A 15880-nucleotide genomic window follows, 5' to 3' on the forward strand; every position below is an offset into this window, starting at 1 on the left:
GTCCAGAGCCTGTGCTCTGCAGCGGGAGGGGCCGTGACAGTGAGAGGCCCGCGTACCACAAAAAACAAAAACAAAAACAAATGGATTGACTGGGGACGAGGGTCAACCTGGGCAAGACTTGGGGAAACCCTTGGCTCTGAATTTGGAGGGAGAAGGAGCGGCAGCTGGCTCCTTACCTTCTAGAAGCTCCATGAAGATGTTGACCCAAGGACCTTCCTTCACAGCTCCATACAAAGGGACGATTCTGGGTGAGGTCAATCCCGCACATGCCATCAACTCCTCAGCCCGAAACACTTCAACTCGCACCTGGAAGGGCCCAGAGGTGGGTGTGAGTCAGGGTGACGGACCAGGGCTGGTCCCCTGGCATCCTGTCAGGACCCTTGAAGCTCCCTGCACAGAGACCGCTGATGTTCCCGGTGACGATTCTGAGGCCAGGCAGGGGCCTTGGTGGGCCTACTGGACCCTTAGAGATTAAACTGTGCCCCCTGGGGGCCGGGGTCAACACCTAGTACTTGATTGAAGTTCTGCAGTGCTGATGCCTATGGAAATATAGTCACAAAAATGACAATCCTTATCCAGGGCCCTAGCATGCTGCCCACCCTCAGAGATCTGCCAAACATAGAACTTTCTCTTCCCCAGCCCAAATGTCTGGACAGTTTCTAGGTCATGGGACCTTTTCTGTATCAACATCCTCTTCTGCTATTAAGATGCTGGGCTTCTGTAGCCAGAGTTGATGCGGCCAAGATTCTGGCTCTGTCAGTGCCCCTTGGATCTTCAGCATCCTTCTCAGCACTTATTATTTGCTCATAATTATTTGCCTTTTCCCCTGAGGGCTAAAATGTCCATGTAGATGGGGCAGCGCTTGTTTACTCTGTTTGCAGCTGTTTCCCCAGGATCTGGGCATAGGAGAGGATTCTCCTGTGGGGAGGGGTTTCGCCAAGGCCCCTCCTACAGGGGACTGGCAGGCCAGGGACCACCCACTCCTTTCCGCAGGGACCAGCATGACATGGAGGGAAGAAATAGGCCTTGGATACAAACATCCTGGCCTGAGACCCTGGCTTGGCCATTTCCAAAGGTAGATCACCTCCCCCAATCTATGTGCCTCCACACGTGAACGGTTGGGGGACAGTGGCATCTGCTCCAGGGTAGAGTGGGGATCTGGAGGGGTGATAACCAGCACCAGGCCTGGCAACTAGTAGGTGCTCAGGAAATGCCAGCTCCCCGCCTCCTCCCTCCAGCTCGAATAAGAGCAGCTTACTAAATGCTTACACTTCCTAATAGAGACTTGTCCTCTCTGGCTGCAGCTGGCTCTCATGTTAGCCCTGAGAAGTGCCACCAGGGGGCATGAGTGGTACTGGAAGCCGTCAGTCAGGGCCTGGCAGTTTTCTTCCGAGACCTGCTGACTTGTGCAGCTTTTGGACTTTAGCCTATCAGTGGAAAATGTCCCTCTTCTGGTTACTTGCAGAATATCTGGTTTGGTTAATCAACTCACATGAACTTTGACTCCCTGTCAGTGTTTCCAGCTCTGAACCTGAGTTGGAACTAATTCGCCAACCGGACTTGTCCTAGCAAATGTCTTTAACCCTACTGCTCCCAAACTGTGGGGTGAAGCGCCCTGGGGCACCGCAGAGAACTTGGAAGGGGGCTACAGGGTATTTTGCATTTGAGGGAAACAGCAACGATTGACATCTGGGGACACCACACAAACTACTAGTGTGAGACCGTTCAGTTTCAATGATCGAACTGCATTCTTTTGATGACATATCTCTATGAAGCTAGGTTTTTGGAGGTTGTTGTGACAAAAAGGTACTTCAGGGGGATCACGTGGAGCAGGAAATGAAAGTGATGGTGTCCAATGATTTCTAAGTTGGAGAAGTTGTGCCTGCCCAACAAGGCATGCATCCCGTCGGTAATTAACGCTTGTTTAAGAACAAAATTTCTCTCTCAATTTATATGTGTTGCTATTCAAATAGCTACTAGGTTATTAGGATAAAGACTTATTATTTGACCCAATTATTTAATAAATGGAACTGGTCAGTACTCGTTTTGGCCTGGAGCACCTTGAAAAAATGACTGAGACATTAAGGGCTGTGAACCAAGAAAGTCTGGGAGCCTCGGCTTTAACTTTGAAGAAATCCATAAGTCCTCTGAAGTGTCCCAGGAATATTAAAACGCTTCCCAACCACCCAGATCAGCGGGGGTTGGAAGGGACACTTCAAAACACAAGGTGCGTTAGAAGTCTGGGCCAGCCCCAGGGAGAGCAGGCTGAACGGGTGGTCCCAAGGGAGAAAGGATGGCCTTCTGGTCCAGGCCAGCTGCCCGTCTGGCCACCTCTTCTCCCTGGACTTCAGTGTCTTCGTCTGTCAAGTGAGGGCTGGACTCTGATGAGGATGGTAATGAGGACTACTATTTAATGCCCACTTAACACGTGCCGGGTACTGTGCTCAGCACTCTATAAGCATTAGTCGTTTATGTCTTACGATAGCCTAGGAGGTGATATTATCTCATTTTACAGACAAGGAAGCTGAAGCCTGGACCAGTAATCTGCTCAAGGTCACTGGATATAAAGTAGCAAAGCTGGGATTTTGGTGGGGGAAGCCTGACTCCAGAGCTCCCAGCTACCCCACCTCGCTGAAGGCCCTTCCAGGTGTATTAGCTTTTACATCCGGGACGTTTTTACCTATGTTCAGGCACGCGCCTACCCAGGTGGAAACATGGTCTGCAATCACTTAACTGCCAAATCCACAAGCCACTTCCCTCTGCTTAACTGCCTGCACGCTTTACACTGCGGATAGCTTTTTCCTTCTTCAAACTTTCCCTCTTGTTTTCTTTAGTATTTGTATCCATTTTATTTCATCGGTAAAAAAGGGAGTAACAGCAACTCTAATAAGTTCTTTTAAAGATCTCAGGAACATAAATATGTGAAGGTGACTAGCACAGTACTGGGTACATAGCTTTCCGCCTTATTTTGTCATCACCGTCGAGATATTCTCCCCTCGGTCCTTGTTCTGATTTCCTTCTCAACACTTGTCCCGGCTGACCTCACCATGTCCCCGGCTGATGGCTGCTTCTACCACCTTTACACCATGCAAGTATCCATCCCCCATTACAATTTGAACTCCTTCAGGTCAGGCGTGTGGATTCCACACCTCTGTCTCCCTGGCACAGCGTCTGGCACAGAACAGGTGCTTGGTAACAACAGCTGGCTGGACATGGCCAAGGCCACACTACCCCAGATCAGGGCAGAGGCAAAAGGAGGCTCCCAGAACTCCATGCTTGAGCCAGATGATTTCAAATGCACAGTCTTCACCCTCTTTCAGCCACAGATCCCTTTGAAAATCTAATAAATAAAACGTGTGTGTGTCCACACGTGCCACACACATACACACTTAAGAATAAAGTTCCAGGAATTCATGGATCTTATGAATTCATCCACTGACTAGGTTAAGAACTTACACACTGGCTGTTAAAAAGCAATGGACAGATGTATATGTACCAATAAGGAAATCTATCTATGATACACTATTACATGAAAAAACATGGTAAAGAACAACAAACGAGTGCAATCTCATTTCAATAAAAGAAACAACTACATGTTTATATATGTGTAACAAGTCTAAATAAGATTTATGTCAAAGGCTGGTTACCTCAGAAGGGGACTGGGCAACAGAAAGACTTTTGCTTTTTGGGTATCATTCTTTTACAGTGAGCCTCTATTAATTTGAAATTAAAAGTAAGCTCAGGGGCTTCCCTGGTGGCGCAGTGGTTGATGCAGGGGACACGGGTTCGTGCTCCAGTCCGGGAAGATCCCACATGCTGTGGAGCGGCTGGGCCTGTGAGCTATGGCCGCTGAGCCTGGGCGTCTGGAGCCTGTGCTCCGCAACGGGAGAGGCCACAACAGTGAGAGGCCCGCATACCGCAAAAATAAATAAATAAATAAATAAAAGTAAGCTCAAACAAAACCCTAAACCCCCTCCCCCCCCAACCCTACATTAAGCCCTGGACTTGTGACCAATCAACATCTGACCTGGGGCCATGAATGTTCTAGAAGGAGGGCCAATGGGGTGCTGATGTCACCACATGATACTCCACATCCTAGATCCTCCCTAGGGAGTGTCAGAGGGTGTACAGACTTGCTCTGACCCCCTGTGTGGCTTGACCTCTGATCCTTGGTCCCCACCCTCCACCCCTACCCACTAGCAGGGAACTGTTTCTGAGATCTTCCAGCTGAAAACGCTAAAGGACACTACTGCCTTCCCTACCCCGCTGCCCTGGAGAGAAAGGAGGGGTGGTCTGCCCGACCAAAGGCAGCTGTGTGGGCTGCCAAAAGCTAACCCCGCTAAGATCCTGGATGGGGGAGGCGGCGTTCTGAGAAGGGCTGGCTCTGGTGGGCTGGGGCAGCAGCTCTGGGCCTGGCAAGTCCGTGCCTTGTGCTTGGAGCTTGTCCGACTGCCTTGGGGAGGTGAGAAATGGAGTCTCTGTCCTCTTCTACCATATTAGGGTTGTTTACCTTGTTGCCTGGGACTCAGAACCTCAGCAGGGGAACAGCTGAGGAGCCCGGTGACTAAGCTCCCCAGCATGGGCGCTCATCTCCGGGACACTTCACACTCTCTTGCCCTCCTCCCACCCGCCTCTCAGGAGGAACAGCTGAGCCTTCTCCGGTGGCCTGGGGAGGGGACTGCAGCTGAGGAGGTCAGGCACGTGGCCTTGGCATCCCAGCGAAAGATGATGGCCCGTGCTGGCAAGAACTAAGCACGTGTTTTGGCCGGTGGGGGTGGGCAGGGGTGGAGCTGGCTTATTTGACACAGTATGTCTGAAGCTTGGGGTAATACCTACGGATAGTCCCCTCTCTCATCCTATCACTCCGAGGCCCAAACTCTAGGACTCTAACACCTGGTCACACACAAGCCAGGGAAGCCAGGTTTACTCACAGCACAATCTGTACCATCGCCCCTTAAAGTCACAGGCACCCAAGACAGTGGCGGCAGCATTGTCTACTCTGCGTGGGGCCTGAGCAGGATGGACCTGCCTGGGCTGGCTATTTGGTCCCTTTCCTTTTGGGGATCAGAGTGTCCTTGACAGAAGCCATTTGAAAACAAGGTCCATCTTTGAATTAGCTTATTTCACGCTGCCCAAGGGCCAAGGAAATGGCCCATGGAAATGTTTCTGATTTCTACCTTAGGAAGTCCTTGGTGCTAGCCCTCAGGCTGAGTTGGTGTCAAGGACAAGGTGGCTTCTAGTCAAGGTGAGAGGAGAGGAGGAGAAATGGTATCTGAAGGAGAGCAGGGCTGACAACCTCAAGGACTACTAGGCCTGGGCAGTGTGATCTGACAGAAGGAGGCCTCAGTTCCAGGCCCAGCTGTGCAGCTGTGGGCAAGGTGCAGACCCTCTCTGGTCTCCAGTTCTAACATCAGTGAGACAAGGGAGTGGGAGAGGTGACTCAGGCCTCTGCCTCTAATCAAAATCCCAGAAGCATGAGTCTTCCTCCCCTGTCCCTTCCCGAAGAGAGCTTCAAAGCCAAACTCCACAGTTGGACAAGCCTGGGGCTTCTCGCTAAGTCTCGTTTCCTCATAATGTCCATCTTGCAGGACCTAGTACCTCTGGCCGACAGGAGGCAGAGCCCAAACTCAAGTCAGATCTGACTCCCAAGGTGCATGGCCTCCTTCGGGAGGCACCTGGTTAGGTGGAGGCTATGCTCTTGCTATTACCTTCTGGTCCACTATGTAGTTTAGGGGTTTCAGCTCAACATGAATTTCATGACAATCCAGCCATCTTCCAGGTTTTGACTTGCCCTAGGGGCCTGGCATCAGGAGTGGCCCAGGCTGTGTGCACACTCTCATGCTTCCTCTCACATACACGCGCACCAAGTGCGGTGCCCAGGCGGGGACACGTGGCCTGGACTGTCCCCTTCCAGCTCCAGCTGACCCAGGGCAGCCAGGACAGCCAGACACCGTTAATGAGTCAGACCCATGGCCTCCCTGTGCTAACCCTGAAAGGAAGCAGAGAGAACGCGACAGGCCTCCTGCCCGCCTTCCCTCCTCAGCCCCGGAGCCCGGCATACCTTTTTGACGGCACACTGGAAGCCGGTTTGCTTGTCCTCCATCCTGTGGACCTCTCCGAAGGAGCCTCTGCCCAGGCAGGGCTGGCGCGTGGCCCAGTGGATGTCCTCTCGGTACTCATAATCCACCGGCTTGAGTTTCTGGGGTTGGCGGGAGACAGAGGCCGGTTTCAGTGGCCAGGGCAGTGGAGGGACGAAGGGTTACAGTGAGGAAGGCTCTCCAACTGGTGGCTCTTGCCAGGCTGCTGGGCTGAGCCCTCACATCCAAGAATACCAGCAGGTCTGAGGCAGGGCTCGGGGTTGGGGTGTGGGGACGGACCCAGAGAGGGGGTTGCAGGAGTCAGGCGAAGGCAAAGGAGAGCTTCACGGGCTGAGGCAAGCTGATCCTTGCGATGAAGAAACCTCCTCCCCAGACTTGTGATTGTGGGACAGAAACGAAATTGTCAACCGCCTTGACCATGAGCAAAAATGACTCAGGAGCTAAGTGGTAGAGGAAAGGGAAGGACAGGGAAGAGGGGCGGGGGACAAGGGATAGTGTCAGAGATGGACGGGATAACACCCAGAAATCTAAGTTTGGGAAAATCACATAACATTACAGAGTGATCCAGGAAGAGAACTAGAGGACAAGGGGAAGGGAAGGGGGGTAGTGAAGGTGGACGGCCCTGGAGGTGGAGGCGGTGGTAGGTGTACGTGTGTTTGGGGACTACTCGCCTCGATAAGCAGGACCCCCTCACTGTCCTCGGTTTCAGGGCTGGGCTCCTGAGGCTTGGAGCCCCCCACCAACCAGGTCTTGGCCAGGCTGGCCAGGCTGCGGGCCTGGCCGGAGCTCACGCTGCCTTGCAGGGCGTGCACCAGGTACTCCTCCACGGACAGCTTGTCACTTGAGCCATGAGACGAGCAGCTGGACTTCACATGTGGGCCAGGCAGGGGCTTCTGGCCGTCTACACAGGCCAGTCTGCTCAGGGGAGGGCCGGGCAGGGGCTGCTGGCTGTCTACACAGTTTGCCAGTTTGCCTAGGAAGAAGGACTCTAAGGGATGAGGTTTCCAGGGCTGGAGAGGGTGGAACGGGAAGGGGTGGGGCTGTCTGCTGTAGGGGAAGGGGTGAGCAGGCTGGGGCAGGGGGCCTACGTCCTGGGGGTGGTGGAGTTTCCACACGTGGTTTAGGCACTGCAGGGGGCTGATCAGTTTGTGGAGTTCCGGTCGAGGCAGCGCTGGCCGCAGGCCCTCCCCGAGTTTCTTAAACCAGAGATGGCCAAGGCCTGGCTCCTTCAGAGGCTTGGAGAACTGGGGGGTGTTTCTAACATATGGGGTGCCTAGCGAAGACTCATCCTCCTGCGGGGGAAACACAGCTGTTAGGACGCGGGACTGGGGCCAAGGCACAGGCGCTGTTCCGAAGGCCTGTGAGCCCAGGGGGTGCCCGGCACAGGGGTCTGGGCGTAGGGGCAGGTCTCACCTGCACCGGGACCGTGCAGCTCTCCTGTTCAGGGGTTCTGGGGAGGGGTCTGGCCAAGGCCACTCCTGCCTGAGCGAGGGACTTGGAGCTCTTCTTCTTGCGTTTCCTCCGGGCTTTGCTGTGACGCTTCCCCTTCCAACACACGCGGGCCATTTTGCCCTCGGTCGAGTGGGCCACATTGTTGGGGATTTGATCAAGACTCTCGGACTGGCTGTCAGCAAGGGGACACAGACACGCATTCTGAGTGTGAGGGGGCAGGGAGACAGAACGGCTCAGGTAGCTGGGGCTGGAGTCATACAGACCCGAGGTCAAATCCCAGCTTGGTCAGGACTTGTGTGAACGTGGGAAAGTTCCTAAGCCCCAAAGACCTTTAGGCTCCTCGTTGATAAAATGGAGGTGGCATTTCCTGCCAGGCAGGGCGAAGATGGGGTTTAAATGAAATAGCTCATTTAAAAAGCCTGCCTCGGTGCCCAGCCCCACGGCAAGCTTCCGATCAACAGCGGTTATTACTAAAGTGAGGGTGCACACCACTCTTCTGGGTGGAGGGGCAGACGTGGTTCTCTCCCTGCTCTCCAAGGGGGGCTTGCCCTTGAGAGGTCCCGGAACGGGGGCGTGTGGCTCAGAAGGCCACAGCCCACGGCAGGCATTCTCGGCTCTAACTGAGTTGGCTTCTGTTGCCTCCAAAGCGGGGACAGCTGAGGTTGGTCACTTTCCCGCTAGCAGTTCCCAAATTCCAATGATAAAGAAGTCCACCTGGTGGTAGGGGAGGAACCGTTTCCAGGTTCAACCTCCAGCTGCCAAAAATCTTCTTTGGGGCTCGGGAGGCTGGGAACAGACCGAGCCTCCCTTGGCCTCCTTTCTACAGGGCCACCGAGCTGCAAGTCTGTCCCTGCCTGTTTCCAAGCCCTCATCCCCCCATGGGTGTGTCTCACAGAAGGAAAGACACAGCAGGTTTCTCCCCGAGTTAGAGGTCACGCACCGGCGGCAAAGTGCCTCCTGTTCCCAGCACCCTCCCTACTGATGGGAACCGAGGAGGAGAATAAAAATAAAACGTCAAGCTGATGTGACCCTGATGTGACCCAGAGGCAGTCACCCACATGCTGTGAAAAGCTTCTGAAAAGCTTATTTGGCTGCAAGAGCAGCTCAGTGAGGAAGCCTGGGTCGGTTCCAAGAGCCGAACCACAGGTGCTGAAGGAAGGAGCCAGGGGTCACTTGGGAGCGGCCTGGGCAAGCAGCTGGAGTGGGGAGGCCCCGGGGCAGCTCCCTGCCACCCCACTCAAGCTGACCTCCTTACCTGTACTGTTTCGAGCCAGCGAGGAAGATCCGTTCTGAAAAGGTGGGGCTGAACTCTTGGCTATTCTCACCTTTTAAGTAAAGGCAAAGGGGTTGGATAAGCAGAAAGGAGAAAGAACAGGAATTCAGCACTTAGGAGAGAGGCGCTTTGCAGATACCCTCCCGGCCACTCCTCCTTCCCAGACCCCTTCCGCCTGGCAGCTCACCTCCTCTCACTGGCAGCCTCACCCCTCCCTCCCAGCCTGAGGGTCAAGGCACAAAGCGTGCCTACAATATGGGATCACAGGGTGCCCACCTCACTTCACGTACTGTGAGGTGTAAGTGAGATGATCTATATAAAACACTCAACTCAGTGCCTGGCATACAGTAACAGCTCAACAAATATACACTATTACATATAACGCGTGTGCACGTGCGCGCGTGCAGTACTACCGTCACTATGTCGCTCACTCCACTTTAATTTTTATTCTCTCATCTCTCGTCAAAGGCCAGCCAGAAGGAAGCGGAAGATGAGGGGAAGGATGTGTGTATGTGAGAAAATACCATTATGAGCCGTAGGTCTCGCCGGGCTCCACCCCAGGCAACCTCCTGGGGTGGAGGGGAGGTGTGGGGTAGAGAGGTGATTCCTGGCCCTCCCCACGCCCTTGGGACTTTCTCAGGCTCCAGGTGGCAGCCACTGTTCTGAGCCATCTTGAGGTATCGTGAGTGAAAGCAGAAAGGGTCAGCCCGGGATGCCCTGCCGGCCCGAGGGCAGGCGTTCATTCTTTGTGGGGGTGGGGGGTAGCAAGCACCGGCGTGGAAGGAGGTGAAGGGCCCAGGTCCCAGGGCCCAGAGAGGCTTTCCGGGGCACCTGGCCTTTCCTGCCTGGGTCCCTCCAGAGATGCTCAGGCTGCCCAAGGTCCCAGCAGAAGGCCTGCCTGATGGTCCTGCAGAGAGTGCCCGGGACCTTGGAGCCCAAGCATTCCTGTCTGCCAGCTCCCTTCCCCTGCTCTGGTCATGAGCAAGGCCTCTGTCTGTCCCTTCTCCCTTCTTGTGCTTCACTCCCCTGCACTCTTCGAGCTCCCACTTCACAATGATCCTTGGCTTAATTCCCAGGTGTGTCTTGCAAGTCATCTACGGTGGTCACCCTGACTCCCCTCTTCCACAGGGGGACCCTGAGCCCAGCCCCATCGGTGCCCAACCACCCTCGCACAAGCGCTGCACCCACCTGCAGGCTCCCCACCTGCCCTCTCTGCCAACACCCCCAGCCCAGGGCTCCTTACATTCGGCCTGGGCGATGATGGAGATGGCGGCCGGCCCGCCCTCGGAGCCTTCCTTGGCTGTGCCTTTGGTAATCACGTCGTTCAGGATCTCCCACTTTCCGCAGAACATGGGGCTCTTCTCCACGGCCTCGAGCTTGTGGACGGAGCTCTGCTTCATCTCCGTTGCCTGTGCCTTCTCCTTGGCTTTGGCGAACTCCTTCTGCTGCCCGACCGCGGGGCCGGGGGCGCCTGGGCAGGCCATTTCCATCACTGCCATCTCCCAGGCTCACACTCACCCTGGGAGAGACCACACACAGAGCAGGTCACCCCCAGACCCCGAGGCGCCCAGGTCAGGCTTGGGTGGGAGGAGAAAAGCAGGGGGCAAAGGGTCTCTACCTCCTCATGCCACACGAAGCTATCCTCCAAATGTTCCAAATGGCAGCCTCACCATTGTTCCACGTGGGGTGAGCCCCCCAGCCCTACTGGCTCCTCCACCGTAAATGGCCCCTCTCTCCACCCCACACGGGGCTGGAATTCCAGCCCGCCTCCTCCAGGAGAGACGTGGACCAACATCTGGGTTGGTTCTTTCTTGCCTTTATAAATAATGGCTGAATCTTTTTCTGTGGTTTGTTTTGTGGTGAACTTTGCTTCCCCAGAACAGGGCGGTGGATCCTATACTCCAAAACCATCCGTCACATCACTGATCCCACACAAGCCTTGCTTCGTAGAGGACATGCCTGCACCATCCATGATGGCTTTTCTCCAAGTGGAAAGAACCAAGGTTTTGCTTTGTTCCCTAGCTAGAGGTAGATATATGTATGTATATGTGTGTGTGCGTGCGTGTGTGTACATAGATATCCGTGTGTGTGTGTATATATATATATAGATTTGTGTGTACATTTATATAAACATTACATATATACACATAAATGAAATCTTGCAAATTGAAAAACCAGCATGCAATACCAGCACTTGGCTCCTTTCACGAGATGCATCTGTTTGTGGCTCTCCAGAAGGAACTGACATGCTTCCTTCTGTAATGTCCAAACTCATTTGCCGAAAACCTCTCCTAAGTATCATTTTTCTTTCAGGCAACATTCGTAGTGGAATTTATATTAGAGCCCGGGACACCAACCGACACCTCTAGAAATATGAGGACAAAGCACAAGAAGTCACCTCTCTCTGGGCTCCATCTCTACCAGCTCTGCATTCCCACAAAGCCAGAAGGGAGAAAGAGCCCACTGTTGTGACAATCTGTGCAAACAGCACGTGGGCTAGAGTTGTCATGAAAGAGAATGGCACCGCCCTGAGATTGTTACCATTTGGGAACCTTTTTAAAGACGGGGCTGTGGACTCCCAAGGGCAGGGCCCTTCTGGGTCGTGACTTGCTTGAGACAAAGCCTGAGAAGGCATCAAGTGCAGACAGTCCTTTAATAAGTGCTCTCTGATGGCAGCCTGGCCCTAGGCTGTTACTAACAGATGCGGTCGGTCTCCCCTGCGGTGGCTCCATTCATCCCCCATCACTCCTCCACCTGCTCTTGCGTGAGAAAGGCAGACCGTGGGAAGCCGACCCTCCAACACCTGACCTTCTGCCGGATCAGGCTGGAAGCTTACAAGAGACAGTGGGATGCTGGGAAACGCTAGGCTGAAACCTCCTTCCTACTGCATCTGCCTCACCACAGTGGCTACGGAAGGCTGAGTCAGCTTGATTGGGGTGTGGGTGTGGGGGGTGCCTTCAAGGGCCTTCTAGCTTTGAACTCAGCAGCTCCAGCTTTCAGCCTGGATGCCTGGGTGTGGTCCTGCAGGCCGGATGCTCAGGAGGCTGAAGGGGTGGCCTCATTGTTTCTTGATGACCTTAAGAAGTCTCAGGGGTGTTCTGACTTCAATTAGGTGAAAGCCCTCCAAGGGAGGCTGTTTTACTTGTAACCATACTGTCATCCCACCCCACACCTCCACAGCCCCTTCCATCTCCAAAAAGGACTTGATCCAGGGCCTAGAGTAGGGCCCACCTCTCTCAGCCTCTTTATAAGGGAAATGAGATCTTAAAAACAGACCCAAAGCCCTCCAAACTTAACAGTATTAGAAGCGTGCCTACAGGGACATTGCTTTAATCTCCTCATTAAAAAAAATTTTTTTTATTTGGCTGCACTGGGTCTTAGCTGCAGTATGTGGGCTCCTTTAGTTGTGGCATGCATGCGGGATCTAGTTCCCTGACCCTGCATTGGGAGCACAGAGACTTAATCGCTGGACCACCAGGGAAGTCCCTCTCCTCATTTTTACTTGAAGAAACGCAGGCCTAATTAGGCGGAGACTTGTCCCAGATCACCCAGCCTGTGTGGGGCAGTGCTGGGCCGGACCTAGTGGCCTGTGCTGCCCACTCCCCAGTCCCCTGGGCTGCAGGCAAACACAAGGAGGAAAGTTGTGGTCCTCCCTGGGCAGAAGGCTTCTGAGGGTCAGAGGTGGTGTTGCCGGTATAGAGCAGAGTGGGGCATAGATGAAACAGCTGGTGCTGGCTGCATGAGGGAATCAAAGGGTGATGTTGAGCATCGGGGATGAAGAGAGAGTTTCATCTTACGGTGAGAGAAACGAGGCCAGCAGTCAATCTTGCTCCGCGGCAAGATCTTAAACCCAACATCTTAAACCCAGATGTTTAGAGGTCTATAGAGCTGCACTCAGGCTCGAGTGGCCTGTCCTGCCTGACGTGGCTCATCCTGAGCTGGACCTCCTCCAGACAGGCTGTGGGGCGCGCCCTCCCCCAGAAGCTGCCCTTTCACCTTGGTGGCTAGGTAGGCAGCTGGCCAGGGGCCCTGATCCTCCTTCCAGGAGCAGTCCAGGCTCCCCTGTCCCAGAGAAGCCGAGGCTGAGGCAGCCGAACTTGGGGCCTCCTCTTTGTAGTTCCCTGATGACTCATCCGGCAACCTAGCAGGCAGAGAGAGGAACAAGGCGGCCTGAGAAGCTAACCCAGCAGCTGGCAGCTGAGTCTGTGAAGGGCACGGGGAAAACAGGCTGACCCTCACCTCCCAGGGGCACGAAATCTCGGCCCGGGAGCTGTACAGCTTCTCCTGTGTCTGGCTTTGCTGTGCCACATGACCATGACTCAGACCCTCACTGACAGTCTCCAAGTTCAAGAGGCTATTTTCAGGACACTTTGGCCTGACAGCAGCTCTCCGACACATACACACGCTTGCTTCCTCACTCTTCCCCACTTCTACATGGGTTCTGATCTACAAAAGACGGGGTTCTGCACTAAGCCTGGGGCTGCTGACTGGGTGGCCTGCCCAGCTCTGGGCTTTGGTCCCTGGCTCGCTGCCCCAGCCCAGAGCCCTTCTTCAGCTTTGCCCCTTCTCTCTCACTCCTGCAGCTTGTGGGAAGTGAGGACTAAGTGGGAGCCCGTGTGTCTCTGCCTTTGAAGGCAAGTCAAAATCCTGATCCATTACTCAGCTGGACTCTCTCCACAGCTCCACTCAGGCCCCAGCTGCATTCTGCCCTCTGTGTCAGAGCTGAGGACATGAGCAGTGACAATAGCCACACCCTCTCAGCTCACCCACAGGGCTATGAAAACACGCGGGGAAAGGAAAGGGGCAGAACTAACTCAGTATTCTTTCAGGGCCTGATCCACATACACTGCCTGTTCTCTCTTCTGTGGTGCCTCCATGACCCCCCTGGAGGGATCCGGGGGTAGGAATGAGTGGGATGGTACCAGATTAGCCCTTGGGCATATCTGTGCGACATGCCTGCATGTCACAAGGCTCCTGGGCTCAAGCTCAACTCCCTCACCAGCTAGTAAAGATGTTCTGTCCAAGTTGAGGTGTTCTTAATGTGGGTTCAAGGATGGCTTCAGGGAGGTCTGGGAGCCCTAGAAACTATTTTTGTATTTTTCCAGGGAAGAGGTCCATAGCTTTTATCACGTTCTCCAAGGGTCTGACATTCCTCAGAAAGTTGCTCTAGTCTCCCCAGAAGATCAAGGCCAGGGCAAAATGCTGGCTCCATATTTTTATGTCCAGGGAAAGCTCACTAATGCAGTGCCTTCCTACCTGACTGCAAGTTAGAATAACCATCTCAAACGCACTCACCCTAGGTCTGCTGAATCAGTCACTGGGCATTAGGTCCAGAATCTGTACTTTTGACAAGTTCTCTGGATGATTCTCATGCCCAGAGGCCAGGGACTGCCATCTGACCCCTGCTCTATACTGTAAGGCTGCAATGTCCAATATGGCAGCCACTAGCCACATGGCTATTTACATTTAAATCAATTCATTTTAAATAAAATGTAGAAATCAGTTCCTCAGTTACACTAGCTACCATATATGACAGTGCACACAGAGAACATTTCCATCACTGCAGAAAATTCTATTAGACAGTTCTTGTCTAAGGCTGTGATAGCAATGCTTTCTCTGACAGCAAAATTTCTGTTCCTAGGATCCTGGGACAGGAATGGGGTTTAGACTAAATGAGTGCTTGATTAACTGGAAGGTACAAGAATAATGTTTAAAATTTTGATGACAGCCTTTCTAAAATGTATCATATTTCAGTTCCCTGTTTTCGTAAGGTCAGTAAAAACACTAGATTAGGAACCAGGAGATATGAGGTCAAGCCTTGTAAGCTTTTTTTAAAAAGCAGCAGGACCATTTTTATTAAATGAAGTCCACCTCAACCCCCACAATATAAAACTGCTGTGTAATTCACATCAGAAACAGCTGCTCTGCTGAGGAAGGTGGGCAAGGGCCACACATACTCAGCTTCCCTTCATCCACCATGGACCTCCCCAGAATCCTAGGTCTCCAACGAAGAGTCTGAAAACTAGTGGCCTAAGAAACCTTTTGAGGTTCCTTCTAGTTTCCCAAATGCCACTGATTTGTCAGGATTAGTTGAGGGCTGGATGACTCCAATTCAGAATGATAATTGTCAATATTTACTAAGCACCGCCATTATTAATGTCAATTTCAGATGTGAAAACTGAGGCTTAGAGAAGTTCAGCAGCCTGCCAAAACAGTCACACAGGGAGGGACAAGTTGCAGAGGTGGGGCTGAACGTGCACTGCTGCCTCCCCAGCCTTCATGCTAAACCTTGAGCAGGCCACTGAGTTTCTTCTCATAGCTTCTTCAGAGCTGTTTTGAGGGCTGAAGGAGGTGGAGTACATGAAATGCCAATCAGCTTGCCTGGCCAATAGAAGCTGATAAATGCCCTCACTGAGACAATGGGACTTCTTTGTTTCAGCATCATACAGCCAAGGTGTCAAGCCTTACCTAAGGCACTCAACACTTTGAGCCTTGGTTCGCTGTATATCAAAGAGAAATATAGGGCCATCTTGAAAATGTCCACTGAGAGGGGCCAGGGCAGACCAGGGCAAATCCCTCTCATGATATTTCATCTGGATATAAAAACCTGTCCTTCTTTGAATGCCCAGAGGGGACAAATAACAGAAGTAGAATAACTCAACTTCCTTAATAAGATATTAGTTGAAAACCCATCTCATTCTGATGCTTCCTCTTTTTTTTTTTTTTTTTTTTTTTTTAAGAGAGTACTTTATTTATTTTTCCTTTGAAGTACGCGGGCCTCTCACTGCCGTGGCCTCTCCCGTTGCGGAGCACAGGCTCCGGAGGCTCAGGCTCAGTGGCCATGGCTCACGGGCCCAGCCGCTCCGCGGCATGTGGGATCTTCCCTGACCGGGGCACGAACCCGTGTCCCCTGCATCGGCAAGTGGACTCTCAACCATTGCGCCACCAGGGAAGCCCCTGATGCTTCCTCTTTTAAGCCTTCAGCTTGCCTGGCTAGTAGGCCACACTGGGCCAGCCTCTGCCTATCAAGAACAAGGGGTATGCGGGAAGGGGAACC

At 53.2% G+C, this 15880-nt stretch overlaps 1 protein-coding gene and 1 long non-coding RNA gene across 3 annotated transcripts in view; one reads left to right on the forward strand and one right to left on the reverse strand.

Annotated features, from left to right (window-relative positions):
- MAP3K14 (mitogen-activated protein kinase kinase kinase 14) overlaps positions 1-15880 on the reverse strand; it is a 43483-nt gene that overhangs the window by 9580 nt on the left and 18023 nt on the right. Inside the window, exons 2-8 of one of the 2 annotated variants that reach the window (XM_067020628.1) lie at positions 12820-12964; positions 10067-10342; positions 8806-8875; positions 7512-7722; positions 6770-7390; positions 6062-6199; positions 177-306 (exon numbers count right to left, since the gene is read on the reverse strand). In XM_067020628.1, coding sequence (XP_066876729.1) covers positions 177-306; positions 6062-6199; positions 6770-7390; positions 7512-7722; positions 8806-8875; positions 10067-10322 — 1426 coding nt within the window. In that variant the 5' untranslated portion in view covers positions 10323-10342; positions 12820-12964. The remainder of the gene's footprint in view (positions 1-176; positions 307-6061; positions 6200-6769; positions 7391-7511; positions 7723-8805; positions 8876-10066; positions 10343-12819; positions 12965-15880) is intronic. The other variant, XM_059048808.2, reaches the window with a different exon arrangement.
- LOC136793161 (uncharacterized) lies at positions 10702-11536 on the forward strand. Its single transcript, XR_010838046.1, has 2 exons — positions 10702-10851; positions 11137-11536. It is a non-coding gene; the product is annotated as an uncharacterized lncRNA (long non-coding RNA).

Source organism: Kogia breviceps, chromosome 19 (genome assembly GCF_026419965.1).
Source record: "Kogia breviceps isolate mKogBre1 chromosome 19, mKogBre1 haplotype 1, whole genome shotgun sequence".
Taxonomy (NCBI): domain Eukaryota; kingdom Metazoa; phylum Chordata; class Mammalia; order Artiodactyla; family Physeteridae; genus Kogia; species Kogia breviceps.